We start from the raw sequence: 26,483 nt of genomic DNA, 5'->3' as shown, positions 1-26,483 counted from the left end.
AATGTGGCTTTGCTTTGTTCTTGATGTTGAAACTCTGGGCTGTATCCTGTACAATCACATGGGGGTTACAGTATGACGACGGATTTTATTATGCCCGGTTGGCCCCACTGATTACTCCCCGCCGCGTGAATCAGCTAAAGCAGCTTTATTTATATTTCATGATGGCAAAAACTAAAATCTTCTTTGAACTTTACATTTTCGAGAAGTTGACATAGATTGTTTGGAAATCATGTCTTCTTCAACGCTGGGCTCAGCTGAAGTGCAATGGCAAGCTCAACTTGCTGCTATGAAAAACGCCTTGGCAGAGTTGAATTTGCCTCCGAGCTCGACGAACGGGGAAACTAAATCATATGATATCGACGTTGATTTCGACGACGATGATGAATTTACTTCCGGAAATAGCGGGGACGATGTTTGGGACTTCATCAGTGACCAGGATGATGATTTGTCCAGCAGCGATGTCAACGATGATTTTCCTAGTCTTTCTGACTCCGCTGGTGCAGGCCACTATGGACCTCAATGGCTGAAGAGCAAATGTATGGAGATTGCTCAGAGGAAGCAAGGACTTTCAGGAAACGACCTTCAGGAACAAATCATGGCAATTCTAGGGTCTGATAGTGGAGAGGAAGAGCTTCAATCCACTTTGATTGACATGATCGGCTTTGATGATATAGAATTTGCCATTGAAGTCATCTCCCACCGTAAGGATATCACCGCCGCTTCACGTTCTATTGGAACTCAAGATGACGGCATCTTTACTGGAAAGTTACAGACTAGGAAGGAACGAGAAGCAGCCTTAAGACAGAGAGATTATGAGCATAAACATGCCGCACTAGGGCCGTCCATTAATCGCGACGAAGAAAAATACCCCCACGTGTACAAGTCGCATCATGCTGGTAACATCCTGGATTCGAGAGGAAAGAAGTATGCTCTACCGGTGGGTAGTGAGAGAACAGAACACGAGAGATACTCGGAATATACTGTCCCGGCTGGAAAGGTTGGAACTTTAGGTGCAGGTCGAAGACTTGTCGAGATTTCTGAGATGGATGGCCTTTGCAAGAGAACTTTCAAGGGTTACAAGTCTCTCAATCGAATGCAAAGTTTGGTCTATCCAATAGCATACAAGACCAGCGAAAACATGTTGATTTGTGCTCCCACTGGTGCTGGTAAAACTGATGCAGCAATGCTTACGATACTTCACGCCATTGGAGAAAATGTTTCACCACATCCATCAGAGAATCCCGAATCCTCAGACTTTGTGGTTAATTTTAATGACTTCAAGATTGTCTATGTCGCCCCAATGAAAGCCTTAGCAGCCGAAATTACACAAAAGCTAGGTAGTCGTCTAGCGTGGTTGGGTATACAAGTTCGCGAGTTTACTGGTGATATGCATCTCACTAAGAAGGAAATCACCCAAACTCAAATTATCGTCACAACTCCTGAAAAATGGGACGTGGTCACTCGGAAAGGCACTGGAGATACTGAATTGGTTCAAAAGGTTCGACTTTTGATTATTGATGAAGTACATATGCTTCACGATGATCGAGGTTCTGTCCTAGAATCACTAGTTGCCCGTACTGAACGTCAAGTTGAGAGCACTCAATCTCTCATCCGTATTGTAGGACTTTCTGCTACCCTTCCGAACTACATCGATGTGGCCGATTTCCTCAAAGTCAATCGTTATGCAGGTCTGTTTTATTTCGACGCTAGCTTCAGACCTGTACCTCTCGAACAGCACTTCATCGGAGTTAAAGGGAAGGCTGGAACCAGACAATCACGAGAGAATATTGATACAACTGCATTTGAAAAAGTCCGAGAGATGTTGGAACTTGATCACCAAGTCATGGTCTTTGTTCATTCGAGGAAGGACACTTTCAACACTGCTAAGATGTTGTATGAAAAGGCTATAGAGCAAGTTTGTGTAGACTTATTCGATCCCACTAATCATCCTCAATATGAAGCAGCTGTAAAGGATATGAAGAGCTCACGAGGTCGTGAACTTCGGGAGTTAGTACCAAAAGGTATTGGTATTCATCATGCAGGTATGGCTCGTTCAGACAGAAACCTGATGGAGAGATTATTTGGAAGTGGTGTTCTTAAAGTTCTTGTCTGTACAGCTACCTTGGCATGGGGTGTTAATTTGCCCGCTGCAGCAGTAGTAATCAAAGGTACACAAGTTTACAGTGCTCAAGACGGTAAATTTATTGACCTTGGAATCTTGGACGTTCTTCAAATTTTCGGTCGTGCAGGTAGACCACAATTTCAGGATACTGGTATTGGTATGATTTGCACGACAGCAGATAAGCTTGATCACTACCTCCAGGCCGTCACATCACAAGTCCCTATCGAGTCTCGATTCTCGAAACATCTTGTGGATAATCTTAACGCTGAAATCGGTTTGGGGACAGTCACATCGATCCCCGAAGCTGTCGCATGGCTTGGATACTCTTATTTGTTCGTCCGAATGAAGAGAGATCCTTTGACTTATGGTATCGATTGGGCTGAAGCTCGCGATGATCCAAATTTGGTACAGCGTCGAAGACAACTATGCATTCAAGCAGCAAAGACACTTCAGCAAAGCCAAATGATTATCTTCAATGAAACGACCGAGGAGCTCAGAAGTAAGGATGTTGGACGCATTGCAAGTCAATTTTATGTCCTCCATACCAGTATTCAGATATTTAACACCATGATGCAACCTCAATCTTCCGAAGCTGATGTTCTCACGATGATTGCTATGAGCGGAGAGTTTGATCAAATTCAATCAAGAGACAGCGAGTCAAAGGAGCTTACCAGCTTGAGAGAAGATTTCTCTCCTTGTCAGGTAAAAGGTGGAACTGATTCCTCACACGCCAAGACGAATATTCTTTTACAGTCTTACATATCTCGAGCCAAACTTGAGGACTTTGCTCTAGCCAACGATACAAACTACGTTGCTCAGCAATCGGCCAGAATTTGTCGTGCATTATTCATGATTGCTTTGAATCGTCGTTGGGGCCACCAATGTCTCGTGCTTCTCTCACTATGCAAGTCAATTGAGAAGAGAATTTGGCCATTCCAACATCCTCTTCATCAATTCGAGCTAGCCCAGCCAATCCTTAAACAGCTTGATGATAAGGAAAATCTTTCCATTGAAACTCTAAAGGAGATGGATGCAGCTGAAATTGGTGCCATGGTACACAATCCTGGTGCTGGAAGGACAATCTCAAGAATTCTTGATAACTTTCCTACACTCAGCGTGGAAGCCGAAATCGCTCCACTGAATAGAGATGTTTTGAGAATCCGTCTTTACCTCACGCCAGAGTTCAAGTGGAACGATCGCCACAATGGTACATCTGAAAGTTATTGGATCTGGGTTGAGAACTCGGAGACTTCTGAAATATACCATCATGAGTTCTTCATTTTGAACAGAAAGAAGTTATACGACGACCACGAACTCAGCTTCACTATCCCACTATCGGATCCGCTCCCTACGCAGATCTATGTAAGAGCAGTTTCTGATAGATGGTTGGGCGCAGAAACGGTGTATCCAATTTCTTTCCAACATTTAATCAGACCTGACACCGAAAGTGTGTACACTGATCTTTTGAATCTTCAACCTCTACCAATTACTGCCCTGAAGAACCCGGCTTTAGAAGAGATTTATGGCAAACGTTTCCAGTTTTTCAATCCTATGCAAACTCAGATCTTTCACACTTTATATCATACACCAGCAAATGTTCTTCTTGGGTCACCAACCGGATCTGGAAAGACTATTGCTTGTGAGTTGGCTATGTGGTGGGCATTCCGAGAGAAGCCTGGCTCTAAGGTTGTCTACATCGCTCCCATGAAAGCACTTGTTCGAGAGCGAGTTAAAGATTGGGGGGCTAGATTAACTCGACAAATGGGCTTGAAATTGGTTGAGTTGACTGGTGACAATACACCTGATACGCGAACTATTCGAGATGCGGACATCATTATTACTACTCCAGAAAAATGGGATGGTATTAGTCGTTCGTGGACTACGAGAGGTTATGTTCGACAAGTTAGCTTGGTTATTATTGATGAAATTCATTTGCTTGGTGGAGATCGTGGTCCTATTTTGGAAATTATTGTTTCTCGTATGAATTACATTGCAACTCAGACCAATAACTCAGTCAGACTTATGGGTATGTCGACTGCGTGCGCCAATGCTATGGATTTAGGAAACTGGCTTGGTGTTAAGGAAGGACTGTTTAACTTCAGGCATTCCGTTAGACCTGTCCCATTGGAAATTTTTATCGATGGTTTCCCAGAGGTTCGAGGCTTCTGCCCCCTAATGCAATCTATGAACAGACCGACTTTCTTAGCCATCAAAACACACAGTCCAGAAAAACCGGTCATTGTTTTTGTTGCTTCCCGTAGACAAACACGTTTGACAGCTAAGGATTTGATTAACTTCTGTGGTATGGAGGACAACCCTCGTCGATTTGTCAAGATGTCTGAGGAAGATCTCCAACTGAACCTTGCCCGAGTCAAGGATGACGCTTTGAAGGAAGCCCTGAGTTTTGGGATCGGTTTGCATCATGCTGGTCTGATTGAATCTGATCGTTCGTTGGCCGAAGAGCTCTTTGCCAACAACAAGATTCAGATTCTTGTTGCAACATCCACTCTAGCCTGGGGTGTCAATCTTCCAGCTCATTTAGTCGTTGTAAAGGGTACTCAGTTCTTCGACGCTAAGACTGAAGGATACAAAGATATGGACTTGACAGATGTACTGCAAATGTTGGGTCGTGCTGGACGTCCTCAATTCGATACGTCAGGAATCGCTCGTATCTTCACTCAAGATTCAAAGAAAGCATTTTACAAACATTTCCTACATACAGGTTTCCCAGTAGAATCCTCTCTTCACAACGTTCTAGACAACCATCTTGGCGCTGAAGTATCCGCTGAAACCATCACTACCAAACAAGATGCCCTAGATTATCTAACCTGGACATTCTTCTTCCGACGTCTCCATAAAAATCCTTCATACTATGGTCTTGAGATCTCGGCCGAAGAACACAATACCATTGCTGCTCAACAAATGGCCAATGATTACATGATCTCAATGGTAGATAAGTCATTGGACGAGCTCGCCGAATCCCAATGTCTGGAAATCTACCCTAATGGCAATATCGATTCTACCCCTCTCGGAAAAATCATGTCCTACTACTATCTTTCTCACAAAACCATTCGTCACCTAGTCAAACATGCTAAACCAAATGCTTCATTCCGCGATGTACTTTCTTGGATGTCTTCCGCAACCGAATACGACGAACTCCCGGTTCGCCACAACGAAGATCTCATTAACATTGAACTTTCCAAGAACCTACCTCTCCCAGCAGACGCAGCACATTTCAATGGTCTTCCAATGTGGGATCCTCACGTGAAAGCGTTTTTGTTACTTCAGGCCCACATGAGCAGGATTGATCTTCCCATTTCTGATTATGTGGGTGATCAAACTAGTGTTCTCGACCAAGCTATCCGTATCATTCAAGCTTCCATCGATGTCCTTACGGAATTGGGATACCTATCAAGCGTTGTGCAAATGATTACTTTACTTCAATGTATCAAATCAGCTCGTTGGCCGGAAGATCACGCTTTGTCCATCTTCCCTGGTGTAGTTCCTGATTTCAAACCATCCAAGGACAACGACATTCCCACATTACTTCAACAATTCTCAGCCTTACCTCAAAACGCGTATCAATCTCTCAAAAATAAACTACAACTTCCGAGTAGAAATACACAAGCTTTTGATAAAGCAGCAAATATGATACCGAACTTGAAAGTTGAAGTACAAAATGTTACGGCGTTGAAAATGGATGTTGTAATCAAGAGACTTAATGGACTGGTGGATAAGGAGGGAAAAATGTATGCGCCTCGATTCCCCAAGAGTCAGAGTGAGGGATGGTTTGTTGTGCTCTGTAGCAAAGGAAGTGATGAGGTAGCTGCTATTAAGAGATTGGGATGGAGTGCTCCTAAGACCAACTTGAAGGGTAAAGGTGCTCAGAATGGAAATGTTGGCAATGGAGATGAGGGAAAACAAAATACCAGTGTGATAGGTGTAGGAGTCAAACCTCAAGCAAAAGCAACACTTAAATTTCCTGGAACGGAAGAAGGAGAGGAGGGAAATATTATGGACGGGAGAGTATTCGATGTTTGGGTTGTCAGTGATGGATATAGGGGGTTGATTTATAAGGTTGAAGGGGTAGAGGTACCAGATGTCATGAAGGTTAGGGTTGAAGATGAAGGAAAAGGGAAAGATGGAAAGGGGAAGGGAAAATGAGAAGGGTGAAGGCAGTCAGTGTGAGAGGATAGAAAGGGAAAGACAGAGGATGAAGTAAATAGATGCATACATGAATATGAATATACGAACGCGTACACCAATATACAGAATAAAATATGAAATCATGATTTACCTACTATTCAAGATTTTTTTCCAAATCAGAATCCCTCTCTATAGTTGTTTAATGTGGGATCTTGATTGACGTCCATCAAGGGGTGGGCCAAAATAGATGTGAAGTTCACATTGTTTTCCATGAACACTTCTATCTCTACCATTTTTTGGTCAATTCCGACTTTTCGGCGGAAACCTTGTGTGTAATGAGGGTACACAATTACAACAGTTGGATTTTGCAATCAAGAAACTGGATGAAATTATTCGCACCCTTGGGTAGATAGATTAGATACACGTGGCACAGTATGCGAGTAAGATCAACTGTTTGAAATTTGAATGAGTTGGAATATCTTTACCCCTCTTCAATTAATTAATCTCAGATATATATATATAGGTACATACATGCAAATAAAGAGCCACTTTATGTTTTTGTTTTCAACTTTTTAAAGTTTTTCAAGCTGTATGGAATAGTACCAAACTTTAGATAGAGATTTCTCAAGTCTATGTTCAAATCTCCAGGAGGGAAATATGAGTACCTTTTTTCCTCGTCTAATTTCTCCCGAATTAACATTCAAAGAATGCGGGTTTGCTGCACTCGCAGTATTCATCCTCGTACGCATACATAAAAACTCCCTGCTATCACATCGCGTGCTCACAATCCATATCCGCAGTACCAAATCTCCCACACAATACACACCATCTACCTGCACCCGCTCTCCCGATTCCCAGGTCCCCTCCCTGGATCTGCACCCGCATCCCCTACCTCACCTCCCTCTGGTATGGCCATCTCGCACACGACGTGACCGCCCTCCACCAAAAACACGGGCCCATCGTGCGTATCGCCCCCGACGAACTCTCCTTCGCCACCCCGCAGGCCTGGCACGATATCTATTCTAATCACGGAAGTGCCCCCCCCGTTCCCGAAAAGTACCCTCTGGCATGGTGTCAAGACCGGGAGATCAATGTCCGTACTTAATGCGCTGGAGCCCGCGACGCATCGCAGATTTCGCGGGGCGATGGAGCGCGCGTTTACGGAGCGGGCGCTGGGGAGTCAGCAGGGTTTGATGGGCGGGTATGTTGATTCTCTGATGAGCCGCTTGGGAGATCTCGTAGAGCGGAATGCGGATGCGGGCGAGAGTGTGGTTGTGGATATTGTTCGCTGGTATGGGTTCTTTACTTTTGATCTCATTGGCGATCTGGGCTTCGGAGAATCATTTCGATGTTTGGAGAGCGAGGAATATCATCCCTGGGTTGCGATGATCTTTAGCTCTCTGCGCGCAGCGACGTATCGAGCGGCGCTGGGGTACTATCCGGGATTGAGTTGGCTGCTTGCGTATTTTGTGCCGAAGAGTGTGGTGCGGAAACAGATGGAGCATTGGGAATCTAGCTGTTGAGAAAATAAATCGTCGGCTGGAGAGAGACGCCGAGACCGGATATCATCTCTCTGATTAAACGGGATGAGGATGGGAAAGAAGGATTGACGATTCAGGAGTTGCAAGCGACAGCGAGCGCTATCATTGTTGCAGGAAGCGAAACGACAATTAGTGTTCTCAGCGGCATTACGAATTATCTCGTGAACAACCCTGAGAAACTCGCCATTCTCACCTCGGAAATCCGCGAGAAATTCGAGGACGAAGAGAACATATCAATTGCTACGCTGAGGGAAACCTCCTATCTAAACGCAGTCATTCAAGAAGGCTTCCGACTCTGCAATCCCACGTAAGAACCCCATTTCCTTACCCAGATCCCCAACCTAACAATCCACAGGCCCGTCGGTCTCCCGCGCGTCGTACCTCCAGACGGCGACCGCGTATGCGGATACAATCTCCCCCCAAATATATTCGTCAACGTGCATCCCCTATCCATCTCCCTATCGGCTGAATATTTCCACAAACCATCTGAATTTCACCCCGAGAGATGGCTCGCAGCAAACGATTCTTCGTCTCCTTTTCACAACGACAATCGCAATGCAGTTCAAGTTTTTGGCATAGGTCCTCGCTCTTGTATTGGGAGACCTCTGGCGATAGCCGAATTGAAACTTGTGCTTGCGAGAATAGTGTGGAGGTTTGATTTGGAGAAAGTGGATAGTGAGGCTGGGAATTTGAAATGGGCAGAGCAAAGGGTTTTTACAGTTGTAGAGCGGAAACCTTTTGAAGTAAGGTTAAGAACACGCTCGGCACTACTATAGTCTGAGATGAGTACATTGTTGAAAATATATTGCTAAATTATATCTACGGTAATAACCCCATATAGCAACATTCCATGTATTGATACCTCAAATGTCAAAAGTACCATTTGGGGTCTAGCATGTGCTAGTTCAGGTCGTTTTAATTTTGAAATATTGATATTCTAAGCCTTTTGAATGAATGATCCATCTCTACAGTGATACCATCAGCATCAGCATCAGCATCAGCATCAGCATCAGCATTATCACACATCACACATCACTGATCTCACGAAACACCACGTATAAAAAATCTCAAAATCTAACAGAAAAGAATTACAATATGCTATCATCATAAACTAACTAACAACCATCTAGCCCACGACCGAATGATCGATCCATCTACCATCTAATCTAAGTGTGATGGTCCATCCATTTTTTCATCCATCATTCCAGCAGATGCATGCGTTCTTATAAACATACTCCGACGCCCGCAAAACAAAGCAAAGCCTTTGATAAATACCCATCCATCAACTTATCATCATTTTCCTTAAAATGATCTAATCCTCAACCCAATTCATCTAATGAGTTCCATTAACACCATTTGTCTCTGCCTCAACCTCATCCCCACTAGGTTCCTCATAACCATCTTGGTATTTATCCCAATTAGCCAACACATTGCCAATCTTTGGACTATTAGTCAAACGATAAACATCCTCGAAATATTCCTTGGTCAATTCGAAAGGTCTAGCTGTAACGTTAGGAATGTATTTTCCAATCAATTTGCTAGGATCGATAGTTGTCTTGTTAATTTTCTTGAGCAAGAAACTTCTGAATGGTTTGACTCCACTTCTCAAGAATGTGGAGTGGAAAGGCACATCAATACCCTTGAGAGGAATGGTAGCGAAACCTCTTTGGAGATCAAGAGGTTTGGGCTTGGCTTCGGTTTGCTTAGCACATTCGCGGATGATTTCAACAAGATGTGCTTTGACGTCATCGAGACTCAGGGTTTGCATGAGCTCTTGGATGTCGATTTTTTGAGCTTTGAGGTAGTTGGTTACACCAGTGAGAGTGTCAAGAGCTCTTAGATCACCAGCGCAAACGTATTGCATATTGGCAATGTTGTAGTTGACAATTTCCAATAACCAACTGGTTTCTTCAGCAATGTTTGCAACAACGTATTGAAGGGCTTCTTCGTTGAAGGTCTTGGAAATTCTGCTTGGGTTGACAGCGCACATAGAGTAGTTGGATCGTCCAGAGGCATCACGTTCGACAGCGACTTGCATAGTCAAACCTCTGTAGAAGACGACAGAAACCAGACTCTCAATTGGCATGACATCTGCCAAAGCAGCAAGGGCAGAATATTCTCCGAGGGAGTGACCAGCGAAACTGCTATCACGTTGAACAAGACCCTTAGAGCGCATATCTTCGAAACTTGCCTTCTCCATCAATGTCAAGGCGGGTTGTGTGAATTGAGTGGCAGAGAGAAGACCGGTTGGTGATCTGTAGGTGTAGGACGTAGTACGTTCATCAACTTCCTTGAACATCTTCTCGGATTTGATAGAACCATCGGCACCGACAGTTTCGAAAGTCATAGACATGTAGTTTTGACGAATTGCCTTACCACGAGGACCACCAAAGTGAATAGTGAGTTCCTTGGGGTTGTTCTTGACAATGTTGGTGATGGCGAAACCTGATGTATTATTAGAAATGATATCGTAAAAAGTGACTTGAGTAACTTACCATAATTGTCCATGAAATGCTTGTCGGCGCGATCCCATACTTCCTTAGCAACAGGACTGCTGGCATACAACTCCATACCCATACCTTGTTCTTGAGAACCTTGACCAGTGAACACATAAGCTGAGACTGGTTGTTCGACTTCAGCCTCACCAAGTAAGACCTTATCTTCAGTCTCCTTGTTGCTAGCCTCAACCTTGATAATCTTACGACCAGCAACCATACCGACATGTTGTAACTTGACTTCAATATCATCATTTGGAAGAACCATGCCTGTCAGTTGAGCGTGGAAACTGCGAACACGACCCACGTGGTTCTCTGCAGCCCAGGTCTCGACTAAGCTGCGAACAGCTGCACTTGAGTACATACCATGGGTGATAGTACCAGGGAGGTTTGCGTAGCTAGAAAAGACACGAGAAACGTGAATAGGATTGTAATCACCCGAGACACGAGCATAGGTTTCGTTGGATGTTGGTGCTCTGAGAGAGAGGGGAGTCTTGCCATTGAGAGGGATAGGGTTCTCGAAGTTGATTGGTTGTTCAATTGAAGAGCCATGACGCTCAAGGTAATCAATGACTGGGTTACCATGAGAAACACCAGCTTCGTACTCGACACTTGCAACTTGGATGATCTCCTTGGTTGGAAGCTCCAACAAAACTTGACCTCTAGTCTCAACACTTGAGAAAACGGTCTTGTTTTTGAAGCGGACAAGACTCTCAAGACGGAAGGTCAAGGTTTGACCAAGCAACTCGTGATCTGGCTCATCCAAGTTGAACCACTCCTTAGATCTCAGAACAGCAACGTCCTTCGAAGTAGCAAGATGGATTTGCATGGGTGTCTCAGTCTTACGCTGGAAGGTGTTCTCAAAATCGGTGTATGCACCTCTGTACAAGAATTGCGAAGTAACTTCCATTACTGGTTTGCCTTCTCTGGTAATGGTACCACACACCTCGACCATCTTACCAGAGTCTTGATTAAGAACAGCATTGATCTGGGCTGTAGTCTCAACTTCGTCACCCTTCTTCAACGGTTCAGCTCCAGGGATCATGCGGAACCCGTTAGAAAGATGCACGAGTTTGAGAAGATCACCATCAATTGTTCTGGGGAAGATTGGCTTGGTAATGGCCTTCCATCCAACAACGATAGCAAAATCCATAGGAGCGAAGACCTCTTTACCAGGTCGGTCAACGAAAGCTTCTCCAGTGTTTCCAACGGCGTGAACGAAGTCGTTGATAGCTTCACTGGTGATGGTAGCTTTGCCACCATTGAAGATACCAGTGACTGAAGCGTCGAGGTCAAGAGTCTCACCACCGAACCAGGCTCGCCAGTAGAATTCCTTGATACGGTCATTTCTGTCATCCATGACCTCGCGAATTGGAGCGTAACCAGCCTCAGGGTGGTATGTGAACTTCAATGGAAGAGATACTGGCTTGCCGACGGCAGTTGTGTCCTTGATCATGTTGACCAAGATCTCGTTCTTGCCAACCAATTTCACATCAATGACTGTAACGTAGTGATTTGGTCTAGGTTGCTCCTTGACGGTGATTACGGTCTTCGAAGGATCGTTAGGATGAGCGATCTCAACAAAAAGACCCTTGACAGGAGAGAAGATTCGTTTCATTGGGTTTGTTTGGAATTTTTGCCCTTGAACAAATACCTCGGAAGTGAAAAGAGCATGTCGCCAAGATCTCTTACGGCCTGCGAGCAATGAGAGCCAAGCCTCGAGAGATGGCAGAACAGCAGTGGGAGAGTATGACAATCGGTAAGTGGTCTTGTCAGCATCTTCCGAAATTGTGAGACCTTCAAAGTCGACTTCCTCCTCGGTTTCAATGAGCTTGCCACCAAAGTATTCAAGCACTGGGATAGAAGATTCGTCTCCACCGTAGATATCTTGGGTCAAAGACTTGATGTGTGAGTTGTGAATACCGTCGAGAATTTCCTTGATTGGCTCATCGACAACCTTGGAGTATTTGACAGCCATTGGTCCTTGCAAGATACAAGTTCTGCCTACATCTTGACCGATGACAGCCTCAAGATCTTCAGATTGCCAGAGAGAATCTTTCTTGAAGAAGAATTCAAAGTTTTCATCAAGAGATGGCACGAAAGTAGTTGGCTTTTGACCTCTACGTTGGCAAAGCATGAGGAAGTGTTGAACATCTTGAGCGTTGATGAGTTGTTTCTCCGATTCTGGGTAAGCAGCTAGAATCTTTTCCACGGTTGGGTAAGGATCTTCCAAATCTGCGTAAGATTGGAGCATGGATGGCTGTCCTTGAGCAGTTGTGAAACGCTCCTCAACACGGCGAATGAAGTCACCAGTGAGCTTAATGTATGATTTGTCGATCCAACGAGACTCGTGCTTGACATACATCAAGTCTACCATTCTGCGGACAACTTCACCATATGTCATGTCCTCAAGATCGACTGTCTCCCCGGCTTTGTTACGTCCAAACCAAACCTTTTGGAAATCATCATTCAACTTCTTGATGATGTAATCACGGTTCTTCTTCAACTCGGGCACTCGCTTTTCCTTTGGTAAACTGAAGATCTTGGCATCCATCTCAGCCCAGAATTTAACACCGCGAGTTGCCAACTTGTGAATTGGCTCACCCATTTCAGATCGAACAGTAATGACACCACCGGCAGGGCCCTTGTAGGTCTTCTCCCATGCGGCATCATCAAGACCTTCGGCTTCAGTGATGGCTTTCTTGGCATTTATGCTGGTTTTTGCTTCCTTGGCTGTCATGACACGACTACCAAAGAGACATCCATCGAATGGCATTGGGGGATAGCCATAATTCTTTGACCATTCACCAGTGAGATAAGGATAGGTATCTTCTGCGCCACCGAAACCACTGCCTGCGACCAAGAGAACGTTCTCCTGTCTTCTGATACGCGAGTACATTGAAAGAATTGGTTGATGGAAATCCTCAAAGGAGTGATGCCCGCCTCCACGTCCTCCAGTCCATTGGAGAATGACTGGGAAAGTTGGGTTGGCCTTTGCAATGTTGATGACAGCTTGAATCGCCTCCATAGATCCTGGCTTGAACGCGATATGTTTCAGGCCAAGAGTTTCAATATATTCTTGTGCCACCTCGATGGAAGGTACACCAGCACCGATTGTGAGACCTTCGATTGGGACACCTTCTGCACGTAATTGCCCGAGGAGTGGGATTTGCCATTGCATAGCACGTGGGTTGACGTAGATAAGGTTGACAGTAATACCACGACCAGCTGGAATGGCGTTCTCAATCTTCCTCAACGCTTCGGTCATAGTCTTGGCATTGTAGTATCCACCGCCAGCCAACTCAATTTGATAACCGGCGTTCATAGTCGCAACGACGAAATCCCAAGGAACAGTACATGGTGTCATACCAGCAACCATGACAGGGGGGACTCCCAAAATTCGACTCATCTTTGTGTCCACAAATGTTTGACCGCTTGAGGTCTTGACCAATTTTGGACCATGCTCCTTTACCCAATCAACTGCATATTTGACGGCGTGTTCCTCATCACGATCGAAAAGCTCGGGCTTGTAACCGACCTCTGGAACGGTACCACTGACTGTTCCAGCTAAGATAACACGAACACCGGTTCCATCCTTGTTGCGGCTGGTCAAAACACCAAGACCAGATACACCACCAGGGCCGAAATCAAGGACGTGAGTTGCATTTGGGAAAACTGTAGCCTTTTCCCACTCAACAGTATCGTGGGTAATCAAACGCACCAAAGTTGGCACAATATTGCCCTGAATATCATCCCGGATGTCCTTTCCGGTATTGGTGTCGTAGACAGGAATGCCCAACGCTTTGCTATCAATCTTGACATCTTTTAGATCTTCGTTGATATGGTTTGTAGCTTCAGCAAGGTATTTGCTGTGGAAAGGTGATGTGATTGGCAAGAATCTGTTTACAAATCTAACTTTGCGCTCTGTGAATGGAATTCTCGTCTGGTCAAGACCAGTTGGAGCCTTGACTTTACGTAATTGAAGGTTGAGACCATACAGAGAAATTGGAGGTCCTGAAACAACCATATTTCTAGCACTGTTAATAAGAGAGATGGCGATTTGTCTATCTTCTGGAAGATATTTGTTGGTTGCGTCGATGTGTTCCTGAACTTGAGCTTGCGATAAATCACGGATGCTCAACATAGGTGTGGGTGTTCCTTCGCCATTATCGACGGAGTCCTGGAGAATATTGGGTGCGAGAGAGGTTCTTGGGAAGGTCTGCTGACTGCGAGATCCAATCCAGAACAAGACTGTAAGAGCTGAGACTGCGACCTTGTCGAATGATTCCCATGAGTCTGCAGCAGAGGTAGCAGCAGCCAAAACAACACCTTGAGAGTGACCAGTTGTTCCACTAATTCTGTCTCTGAATTGCCCCGGAGTAAGTCCCAAAACTCTGCAGGTCACAGCATAATGACAGAGCTGTACCAAACCAATCAATGGAAAACTGACTGGTGCCGAAACCAAATAATCAAGATCTGGAGTGGACTCGGGATCATGAAGCCAGGACATAACGTCCAAACCCTTTGGATATAATTTCTCGGCTCTGGAATCCTTTGACAGACTCTGCAGCAGCTCTGCAGATTCGGTGATTAGATCCTCCACAAAGACCGCATATGTGCTATACAGTTCCCGAAGCTCATCAAAGTATTCTTCGATATTTCCTTGTCCACCAAAAACATTGTAAATCTTGGCTTCATCGTCGCTAGCCGCTCTGAACAATGCTGATTCGTGAGGGCGAATTGGCCTATTGCTAGCTGCACGCGCAGCATAGTAGGATTGGACTACCTTGAGTTTCTTTGCGTCAATTCCAGGAAGAGTGGCAACCAAAGCGTGAGCCTCATTGCCCCTCAAGAAACCACGTTCGAATTCGTTCAAAACGAGTTTCAAAACCTCCTCATATGATCCTTGCGCATCGTCTTCGCCCTCATCAACTTCTTGTGCTACAAAGCCCAAATATCTGGCAACAAGCTCGGCCACAGATGAAGGCTCGTCATCTTGTGCGAGTTCGTCTGTAGGCTCGGGAAGGGAGGCCAGAAAACGGTCTTTGATCTGAGAAGCTTGGAAATGAATATTTGTGGGTATCAAAAATGAATGCTCTAATGAGCCATGTGAGAGAACGAGTGGTCGCAGCGATGATGAGGATCGTGGTGTTGAGACGCCCGTTTGAGGGCCGGTGGCAGTACCGTACATGATGGCGAGTGGTAGATTGTGTGTTGTGCGTGTAGAAGTGGTGAATTTGTCTTCAACTAGTTTTTGCAGAATCAATAAAAGGTACTCGGTCGAGAGGTGTCGTTCAACACTAAACAATGGATTGTTGGATTGTACTCACATTTTTTCACAGGCCTCCAGAAACTCAATCAAGAGCAGGAGAAAAGGGATTTGATGTGGTGTAGTGTAAAAAGTCACAGACGGTCTTTTATTCTAACAAGGATACAATCGCTCCACCAAGATGCAAAAAAATGTAGGTATGAGACAGAGGGAGAGGGAGAGGGAGATGAGAGAATTTATTAATTGACGATGTGGGATATAAACCGACGAACAGAGGGTGAAGATTTTCAGCAGAAGCTGGCAATCTGCGTTAGGTTTTCTGCCTTTTTTTAGATATGAATTTTGGAAAAAGAAGTTTCACGATCAAGACTCCCTTCTATGGGGCAAGGTAGGGGAGGGAGGGAGGACTAAGATGGAAGCTTTCTCGCTTTCTAATAATTCTCAATCTCAACAACAATACAATTCTCACATTTCTACCCAAAATGTATCCAAGCTTCGCCCTCTAACGTAACGCCAAAAAATCATTCACCGGGACAGGGGAAGAGACCCAAATTTAGTTAGAGATTTGTTGGGGCACCAAGCTCACGGAGGGGTTGAAATGCATTCACCCACTACGACTTTATACTATTTGACTGGGTCATCCAGGACCCTGTCAGCTAAAGTCGTCAGATAGTCAGCCTTGAAGCGGTCCTTGGTATTTGTTATCTCTATTGCATGAACGTCACTGCGTCACACAACCTCGAGGAATTTGGGAATTTGGTTCGAGCGGAAGAGAAAAGAGTCATCGGACTGACTACGAGGTAGGTAGATGGAATTGGTCCCAGATACAGAGTAAGAAAGAATCGAAGATTGAGTTTTCAAACATTTCCACATTTCACATTTTACCATTTCAATAGTTTCTTCCAGCCAGTGAAGTATTGAGCCAGAGATGAACCACCACCAACTCCTGAACTTTTATACTAGTAGCCGCATGTTGAGTCCTGGAACCGAAGATCCCCTTTTAAATGTGTCCTCTCGGAACGGAGTGGTAGGTATTCTGGAATTTTCTAATAGTCTCTATGTACGAGTAGTACTGTCCCTAGCTAGTCCTTCGCTCTTAACTGACACACCCCTCCTTCTTCCTTTCTCGCCCCCCTGAAACTTCGTGGCACCATAGTTATCGGGAAAGCAAATAAAAAAGGGTCTTCTCGCCAACATAGCGAGACATGTAGATATTCAGAGTGAGTAATTTGCCATTCGTGGTTGGCTTAGCTAGTCTTATTATTGGGGAGTTTTCAATAAATGTATCTACGATAGGTACCTACTCCGTAGATAAGTAATCAATATCATTTGTTGAGTAGGAATGTCGACCAAAATGCCTCCGGAGTAATGGCATGATGTTTCATTCTCTCGAGAGTAATCACTCTCGATATGTGATCTATCCCGAAGGATTTAGTATGTATACGATGTAGGTATCTAGGTATCTGGGTATCTAGGTGGGCAGATAAGTAATCATTATTTGTTGAGCAGGAATACTAATTAATATAATAAATATACTTGTTTACAACATTGCAATTTCCAAATGTCAACATAGTAACAGCATCTTCATTCTCTTGAAGAGTAATCAATAACTACCTAATACGCATGTATACGACGTTGGCATCTCGGTATCTGGGTAGATAAGTAATCAACCTCATTTGTTGAGGAGGAATGTCGACATGTCTGCTTCCAATATTCCAATTTCCAAATGCCTCCGGAGTAATGGCATGATATTCATTAATATCGATATGTGATCCATGATTGAGTACTGGGTATGTATGATCGGGTATACTATCACATCTTCACTCGCTAGCATGATTGACGTGGAAAAGAAGGCTGCGATGCATTTGCTCCCACGATACATCTTGATTCCTGATCGAGTAAAACAGTAGGTATGTTTTGCAAGACAGATCGCCTTTGAAGCTAGGGTTTGCACTTTAAAACCCCGGTTTATGCATGGAATCAAATCAAGGGGTCCAGCGGAAAGGAAGTAAAAATGTGCCGACCATCTCTGCCCTCTTGCCCTCTTGCCCTACCTGGCTACCTTAGGTATGGATGCAGGAGGCATGTAAAATGCGGTAAATATGATAAACTGTAAACAACGTAAACACTTCACATCCTGTATAGAATATCTGTGGGTGATATGTTTGATCAATATCGGATTGCACATGTAGCATAAGAAGCGTGTAACAATTGGCGATATTGGCAAAGTGTGGTCGAATGCCTTCATTCCGGAAGCCGTACACACGAAGTCGACCCAATTCTTGAAACCCATGATATTGGATTGGATCCAAAAAAAGGTCGTTGAGATAGATGTTTGATGCTCACTCGTGCTATCGAGGAGGGAAGAATTATAAACAAGGGTTAGAACGTGACGCTAAGCCTCTTCCGTGTCTAGTCTCAATCCTCACCCGTCTGTTGGGAGGAGGGCCAAAAATTCATCAACCATTGAGATGTCTCCCCTTGTAATCCTGGCCAAAATAATGCTCATACCGTAGAAAGGCGAGAAAAACCCAGAGCTTCTGTCTACTTCGTACCATCCTCTAACATTTGGTCTTTTCTCCGCTCCACCAGATAGAACCTTAGAAGATCCCCTCTCTTCTTCTATTCTGTCCGTTATTCCAATCTTCGTTATTCAAACTTCACTTTGATTTCAGTTTCCCTAATAAAATCAGTCTTTTTGTGTGCTGATTTAGAAAAGAAAAAGTCTCTAGATACTTTGTATTACTAGATATAGACAGACTTGAGAGGGGAATTCCCAGGGTAGTCTTAAGTTCACTACTTTCACAAAAAAAAGAGGAAGGTCTGTTTTAGATTCAGTTCTTGAATTTGACAGTTTGGCCAAACTTTTAGAATTCCTTCGCAGAAATTCTTTTTATGATACCCCCTTCGAATACAAATTAATTTTCCCTCGACCACACAATTCTCAAATATGCGTCCCGAAGTCGAGCAAGAGCTCGCCCATACGCTCCTTGTCGAGCTATTGGCATATCAATTTGCATCTCCCGTAAGATGGATTGAAACACAAGATGTGATTTTGGATGAGAAGACCACCGAAAGAATCGTCGAAATCGGTCCTGCAGATACCCTTGGTACTATGGCCAAGCGGACACTCGCCTCCAAATACGAAGCCTACGATGCAGCAAAATCTATTCAACGTCAAATTCTATGCTATAACAAAGATGCCAAGGAGATCTACTATGATGTCGACCCAGTGGAGGATGAGCCTGCGGCCGCTCCAAGTGATTCTACACCAGCACCAGCAGCATCTTCTGGTTCAGCACCTGCCCCAGTTGCAGCAGCTCCTCCACCAAGTGCAGGTCCAGCCGCACAAGTCCCAGATGCCCCAGTCGGAGCCATAGATATTGTGCGATCTCTGATTGCCCAAAAACTTAAGAAACCACTCTTGGAAATTCCATTGACAAAGGCCATCAAGGATCTTGTCGGAGGTAAGAATTGTCTTTTTCATTGCTAGGGTTGTAGAGGCTAATCTTGGGATTTCTACAGGAAAATCTACACTTCAAAACGAGATATTGGGAGATTTGGGCAAAGAATTCGGGTCAACGCCTGAGAAGCCAGAAGATACCCCTCTGGACGAATTGGGAGCTTCGATGCAACAAACTTTCAACGGCCAATTAGGAAAACAATCATCATCGCTTGTTGCGAGGTTAATTTCCTCTAAAATGCCGGGTGGATTCAATATAACTACAGCCAGAAAATATCTGGAAACACGCTGGGGTTTGGCATCCGGCAGACAAGATGGTGTCTTGCTTTTGGCCCTGACGATGGAGCCAGCAGCACGTTTGGGATCCGAAAATGATGCTAAGGCCTTCCTCGACGATGTTTCACAAAAATATGCAGCAAATGCAGGAATCAGTCTGTCAACGGTATCTGCCAGTGCTGATGCAGGTGGTTCAGGTGGTGGAATGATGATGGATCCTGCTGCCCTTGATGCTTTGACCAAGGATCAGAGAGCGCTTTTCAAGCAGCAGCTTGAACTCTTTGCCAGATACCTTAAGATGGATCTCCGAGCTGGTGACAAGGCGTTTATTGGTGCGCAACAATCAGAAAAGGCCCTTCAAGCACAACTCGACCTGTGGAACGTCGAACACGGAGAATTTTACGCTGCGGGTATTGAGCCTGTTTTCACTCAATTGAAGGCTAGAGTATACGATTCTTCCTGGAATTGGGCGCGACAAGATGCCTTGACAATGTACTACGATATCATTTTCGGTCGACTCCAAGCAGTTGATCGGGAAATCGTTAGTCAGTGCATTCGTATCATGAACAGATCCAACCCCACCCTTCTCGAATTTATGCAATATCACATTGATAACTGCCCAACTGAGCGTGGCGAGACTTACAAGCTTGCAAAAGAACTTGGACAATCGCTCATCGACAACTGCAGAGATGTATTGAACGAAGCACCAGTTTACAAGGATGTTGCATTGCCAACTGGACCACATACTACAATCGATGCTCGTGGCAATCTTGATTACGCCGAAATCCCCAGATCGAGTGTCCGAAAGCTTGAGCACTATGTGCGAGAAATGGCTGACGGAGGAAAGATCTCAGAATACGGGAACCGAACCAAGGTCCAGAATGACCTCGGCCGTATCTACAAGCTGATCAAGCAACAGCACAAGCTCTCCAAAGCATCTCAACTCCAAATCAAGAGTCTGTATAGTGATGTTATTCGCTCATTAGCGATGAGTGAAGGACAAATCATTCCAAAGGAGAACAGCAACGGCAAGAAGAACGGAGTCAAAATGAATGGTGGAAAGGCAAATGGCAATGTGAAGGCTGGAAAGGTCGAGACCATTCCATTCCTTCATTTGAAGAGAAAGGATGAGCATGGTTGGGAGTACAGCAAGAAGCTTACCGGTCTCTATCTCGATGGATTAGAGCAGGCTGCTAAATCTGGTGTCACTTTCCAAGGCAAGAATGCTTTGATGACTGGTGCCGGAGCTGGCTCAATTGGTGCCGATGTGTTGCAAGGATTGATTAGTGGTGGCGCTAAGGTTGTCGTAACTACCAGTCGATTCTCCAGACAGGTCACCGAGTACTATCAATCAATGTATGCTCGCTACGGATCCCGAGGATCTCAATTGATTGTTGTTCCCTTTAACCAAGGTAGCAAACAAGATGTTGAGGCCTTGGTCAACTATATCTACGATCCAAAGACCGGTCTTGGATGGGATCTTGACTATGTCATTCCATTCGCTGCTATTCCCGAGAATGGTCGTGAGATTGATAGCATCGACTCGAAATCTGAGCTCGCTCACCGTATCATGTTGACCAATCTTCTCCGTCTCTTGGGTTGTATCAAAACTCAGAAGTTTGAGCGAGGTTTCGAGACTAGACCTGCTCAAGTTGTCTTGCCGCTCTCTCCAAATCACGGAACATTCGGTAATGATGGTCTTTACTCCGAATCCAAGTTGGCATTGGAAACTCTGTTTAACAGATGGCACTCGGAGAGCTGGGGTAATTTCCTCACCATTTGTGGAGCTGTCATTGGCTGGACTCGTGGTACTGGTCTCATGTCTGGTAACAACATTGTTGCAGAAGGTGTCGAGGCTTACGGCGTACGCACATTCTCTCAACAAGAGATGGCTTTCAACTTGTTGGGTCTTATGGCCCCTAACATTGTTGATCTCTGCCAATCCGAGCCAGTTTTCGCTGATTTGAACGGTGGTTTACAATTCATTCCTAACCTCAAGGACTTGATGACAAAACTCCGAAAGGATATCATGGAGACTAGCGAAGTCCGACAAGCTGTCACCAAGGAAACTGCTATTGAGAACAAGATTGTCAATGGTGAGGACAGTGAAGCTCTCTACAAAAAGGTCACAATTGAACCACGTGCAAACATCAAGTACGACTTCCCACAATTGCCAGACTGGAAAAAGGAAGTGGCTCCACTTAACGAAAACCTCAAGGGTATGGTCGATCTCGAAAAGGTTGTTGTCGTTACTGGTTTCGCTGAGGTCGGACCATGGGGTAACTCTCGTACTCGATGGGAAATGGAGGCGTACGGTCAGTTCTCTTTGGAAGGTTGTGTTGAGATGGCCTGGATCATGGGTCTTATCAAAAACCACAATGGTAACCTCAAAGGAAAATCATACGCAGGATGGGTTGATGCCAAGACCGGAGATCCAGTTGACGACAAAGATATTAAGGGCAAATACGAGAAATACATTCTCGAACACTCTGGTATCCGTTTGATTGAGCCTGAACTTTTCAATGGCTACAACCCAGAGAAGAAGCAATTGCTTCAAGAGGTTGTTATTGAAGAGGACTTGGAGCCATTCGAGACCTCCAAGGAAACTGCAGAAGAATTCAAACGTGAGCACGGCGACAAGGCTGAGATCTTTGAGATTCCAGAATCTGGAGAGTATCTCGTCCGCATGCGTAAGGGTGCTACGCTACTCATTCCAAAGGCCCTTCGCTTCGATCGACTTGTCGCCGGTCAAATCCCAACTGGATGGGATGCTAAGAAATATGGTATTCCAGATGATATCATCTCACAAGTCGATCCCGTTACCTTGTTCGTCCTTGTCTGCACTGTCGAGTCTCTTTTGGCATCTGGTATTACTGATCCATATGAGTTCTATCAATATGTGCACATCTCCGAAGTGGGTAACTGCATCGGATCTGGTATTGGTGGTACTACGGCCCTTAGAGGAATGTACAAAGACCGCTTCTTGGACAAACCACTCCAAAAGGATATTCTCCAAGAGTCTTTCATTAACACCATGAGTGCCTGGGTCAACATGTTGTTTGATGTCCCTCCACTGGTCCAATCAAGACTCCTGTTGGTGCTTGCGCCACATCAGTCGAATCCGTCGATATTGGTTATGAGACTATTGTCGAAGGAAAGGCTCGTGTCTGTTTCGTTGGTGGATTCGATGACTTCCAAGAGGAAGGTTCATACGAGTTTGCCAACATGAAAGCCACCAGTAATGCTGTTGATGAAATGGCCCATGGTCGTACACCTAAAGAGATGTCTCGTCCTACCACCACCACCAGAAATGGTTTCATGGAGTCACAAGGTTGTGGTATCCAAGTCATCATGACTGCCAGACTTGCTCTTGACATGGGTGTACCAATCTATGGTATCCTTGGGTTGACAACAACTGCTACTGACAAGATCGGACGCTCCGTTCCTGCTCCAGGTCAAGGTGTTCTTACAACCGCTCGTGAAAACCCTGGCAAATTCCCATCGCCTCTCTTGGATATTAAGTACCGTCGCAGACAAGTTGAGCTTCGCAAGAAGAACATCAAGGCATGGCAAGAATCGGAACTTGAGTATCTCCATGAAGAGATTGCTGCCATGAAGGCTCAAGGAGGGGAGTTCAACGAAAGCGAATATGCTCAAGACCGGGCACAACATATCGAGCGCGAGGCTTTACGTCAAGAGCGTGAGGTTCTGAACAGTCTTGGTAACAGCTTCTGGAAGAAAGATCCTACTATCGCACCTCTTCGTGGCGCCCTTGCTACTTGGGGTCTTACCATCGATGACCTCGATGTTGCATCTTTCCACGGTACATCAACTGTTGCAAATGACAAGAACGAGTCTTCAGTCATTTGCCAACAAATGGAGCATCTTGGTCGTAAGAAGGGTAACGCTGTCATGGGTATCTTCCAAAAGTACTTGACAGGTCATCCAAAGGGTGCCGCTGGAGCTTGGATGTTCAACGGTTGTTTGCAGGTCCTCAACAGTGGTTTAGTTCCTGGTAACAGAAATGCCGACAATGTCGATCAAGTTATGGAGAAGTTCGACTACATTGTTTACCCCAGTCGCAGCATTCAAACCGATGGTATCAAGGCTTTCTCTGTTACTTCCTTCGGTTTCGGTCAAAAGGGTGCCCAAGCTATTGGAATTCATCCAAAGTATCTGTTCGCTACCCTTGACGAGCAAACATACTCGGCATACTGCACTAAGGTTGAAGCCAGACAAAAGAAGGCCTACCGTTACTTCCACAACGGAATGATCACAAATACCTTGTTCGTTGCCAAGGACCACTCACCTTACACTGACGACCAACAGGGAGCTGTCTTCCTCAACCCAGAAGCTCGTGTATCAGTCGATAAGAAGACTTCTGCTCTCACATATGCTCCAAACTTCGCCAAGAAGGTTATCAACAAGGAAAAGACAGAGAGCACAAAACAAATGGTTGAGTCACTTGCAAAGGGTGCTGCAACAGCTAATAACAAAGTTGGTGTTGATGTAGAGGATATTTCTGCCATCAACATTGAGAATGATACATTCTTGGAGAGAAACTTCACCGAGAAGGAGGTTGCTTACTGCAAGCAAGCACCAAGCCCACAAGCATCTTTCGCTGGAAAGTGGAGTGCAAAGGAGGCAGTCTTTAAATCTCTCGGTGTTGCAAGTAAGGGAGCCGGAGCACCTTTGAAGGAAATTGAAATCACCAACAATGAAAAGGGTGCACCAATTGTCTCGGTAAGTTTAAACCCCATCATTTCCGATTAATTCTCGCTAACGAACATCTAGCTTCACGGTGATGCCGCAACCGCAGCAAAGAAAGCTGGTGTGAAAGAGATTAGCATTTCAATCTCGCACTCTGACACTCAAGCCATCGCAATTGCCGTTGCAACCTTTTAGACGTTTTTTTTTTTGTTTTTTTTTGACTCGTCTTGTACATTGGAGTTGAGTTTTAATTTTATTTTACATATTTGACTAGTATGGGATTTGCAGGTGCACATCCAGTTCTGATTCAGACGATGTGATGGAGGGAGTAAAAGGAATGGAATGCGTTTTTCAAATGTGACAAGATGAGATGAAGATGAGAGCAATCAGAATTGATTACAGTCAATGGATTTGATGTAAATAGATAGAGAGAAAGGAAGAAACGAGAATTACAACAATAGATTTAAACAATTTCTTTGAGATTCGTGAATCCCTCATTCTTCATATTTCTGTCTTTGCTCATTTGACATCGATTAATAGTCGAATCTTATAAGCGGTCGACTAGTCCCCTGGTTTGAATGTTGAATCAACAGAATTTTAGAGAGAGATAGAATCTATCTGTAGGTACTGAGTAGACGAAACCCTCGTCCGTGGATCCGCGCAGCTCTAATTTACAGGATTCCAGTACTGTAGCTGGAGTTTCTAGGTATGTAGCGATTTACGAGGATCTCGCAAGATCTGGGTGGTCTCATTGGATTGGTAACAATACAATCCCTGATGGGAATTGAGAATCCCTGGCTTAAAGAGGTATTTACCTAGGTAAGCCGGGAGGGAAGGGGGGTGAATGGTGATAGGTGAGGTGATAGGTGATAGGTGATGGGAGTGCAGATGTGTTGTCGATCTCCCCTCGCATTCTTAGCGCTATGTTTAGATAGGTAGGTATGCTCGAGGTATGGTAGATAGGTATGGTAGATAGGTATGGTAGATAGGTATGGTAGATAGGTATGGTAGATAGGTATGGTAGATAGGTATGGTAGATAGGTATGGTAGATTGGATATGGTAGTAAATCGCGGGTACAGTGGGTGGGGTGCAAAAACTTAAAGGTGCATATGTGGCATATGTGAGATCTTATATTTCAAGGACTCTTTAATTGATTGGGGTCGCCTCGCTGCTTGATTGATTGATTATTTATGGCAATGGAAGGAAATGTAAGAGCTTGGTTTTTTTGGACGGAGAAATAGTTTAGCGATAAGGGGGTTGTCGATCTTTGACGGCTAGGAATGGGAAGTAAAGTATAAGTACCTAGGTACGAGTAGGTAGGTACCTGTTAGATTGATACGTTTGGATAATAAGTTTATACTATTCTTGCTACTTTAGTGTGAAAGTGAAATTTCATAGTTATAGGTTACATCTTATTCTATTTATTATAATACTTCTCATCAAGAGTCACATATCGAGAAAGCGATAGCAGCGCACTCCATTATAATTTATAGATTTAATCCCATAACTCGTCTGATACAACGCTCAAGCAAACAAGTTCCCTGACTACCTAGGTAGCTAACAATCAAACTGCAAGCAAAATCTCTCCCTCAGAACCCCAACACTTCCAAACACCATTCTAGTTCGCCCCAAAAGCAACATACACAAATCTTCAAACAAAAGGCACAATGCCCTACTCCTTTCTCATCAAAGGCGCATTTCAATATTCATCATCCTCACCACTGTCCTCGTCCTCATCTCCCTCTCAGCAAACCCAAATTTCAAAGTCTTTCTTCTCGGCCTTATTCTCGCTCACAAACGCACACTTCCGTCTCATGTCTCCCTGGATTTTCGTCTATGTCTTTTCGCTATCAGGATTGTCGATCACGGAGGATGTCTTCGCTTTGCTCGATTGCTGCAGGAAACGTAGGCGAATGAGTACTTTGCTTGGATGCTCACGACGGCTGCTTGCTCAAGCGAAAGAAGTCGGCGAGGGTGCGCGATGAACATTTGGGGTTGAGACTCGATATTTGGGGGTGTAAGGGCATTCCAGTGTCACGGTGGTTAATTAATGAAGGATTGATGAATTTGATACAAACAGCTGTTGATGAGAGTGTAGAATAGTAGGATAAAGAGCAAGGGGAATTCTATAATGAGAGCTGTCATTGGTGAAATACTTGGATTATCATCGTCTATACTTGGTAAACGGATCTGGTAGCCGCCAATATAAGTGGCAAGGGGCGATCTAGTCTGTAATAACTAAATGATCTCTGATTTGAGGTCTAGCCCTCAAGAAGAGCGAAGAGACGTCGCTTTTTGGTCGGGAGTGTCAGCAATATAAGTTTTAACTAGGCATTGATAGCGCTTGGAGCTACCCCCACCAGTCGCATCAAGATTCTCTCTAGATACAGAGACTTTGAAAGCAGCAGTCCCCACGCTCCCACCCGATCCATCCATCAAGACTCTTCCGAGACAACTCTT

The 26,483-nt window shown here is 44.7% G+C and overlaps 4 protein-coding genes across 4 annotated transcripts; 3 read left to right on the top strand and 1 right to left on the bottom strand.

The window, feature by feature from the left end:
- Nucleotides 1-229: 229 nt before the first annotated feature.
- EAF02_011358 (uncharacterized protein) lies at nucleotides 230-6,286 on the top strand (the record flags this gene model as incomplete). The annotated part of the gene is made up of 1 exon (XM_038907405.1): nucleotides 230-6,286. The coding sequence occupies one exon, from the start codon at nucleotides 230-232 to the stop codon at nucleotides 6,284-6,286; it is 6,057 nt and encodes a 2,018-aa protein (XP_038752885.1).
- Nucleotides 6,287-7,359: 1,073 nt separating this feature from the next.
- On the top strand, nucleotides 7,360-8,585 carry EAF02_011357 (uncharacterized protein; the record flags this gene model as incomplete). The annotated part of the gene is made up of 3 exons (XM_038907404.1): nucleotides 7,360-7,752; nucleotides 7,887-8,116; nucleotides 8,165-8,585. The coding sequence occupies 3 exons, from the start codon at nucleotides 7,360-7,362 to the stop codon at nucleotides 8,583-8,585; spliced, it is 1,044 nt and encodes a 347-aa protein (XP_038752884.1).
- Nucleotides 8,586-9,142: 557 nt separating this feature from the next.
- On the bottom strand, nucleotides 9,143-15,495 carry EAF02_011356 (uncharacterized protein; the record flags this gene model as incomplete). Its single annotated transcript, XM_038907403.1, has 2 exons — nucleotides 9,143-10,254; nucleotides 10,305-15,495. The coding sequence occupies 2 exons, from the start codon at nucleotides 15,493-15,495 to the stop codon at nucleotides 9,143-9,145; spliced, it is 6,303 nt and encodes a 2,100-aa protein (XP_038752883.1).
- Nucleotides 15,496-18,156: 2,661 nt separating this feature from the next.
- Nucleotides 18,157-24,500, top strand: EAF02_011355 (uncharacterized protein). Its single transcript, XM_038907402.1, is given in 4 exon segments — nucleotides 18,157-19,040; nucleotides 19,099-22,388; nucleotides 22,400-24,055; nucleotides 24,107-24,500. 4 exon segments carry the CDS (start codon nucleotides 18,524-18,526, stop codon nucleotides 24,215-24,217), a joined length of 5,574 nt encoding a protein of 1,857 aa, XP_038752882.1. The 5' UTR covers nucleotides 18,157-18,523; the 3' UTR covers nucleotides 24,218-24,500.
- The last annotated feature ends 1,983 nt before the right edge of the window (nucleotides 24,501-26,483 follow it).

Source organism: Botrytis sinoallii (assembly GCF_014898435.1).
Source record: "Botrytis sinoallii strain Bc 23 chromosome Unknown BSIN_031, whole genome shotgun sequence".
Lineage (NCBI taxonomy): Eukaryota > Fungi > Ascomycota > Leotiomycetes > Helotiales > Sclerotiniaceae > Botrytis > Botrytis sinoallii.
This window is presented reverse-complemented; position numbering and strand designations above follow the sequence as displayed.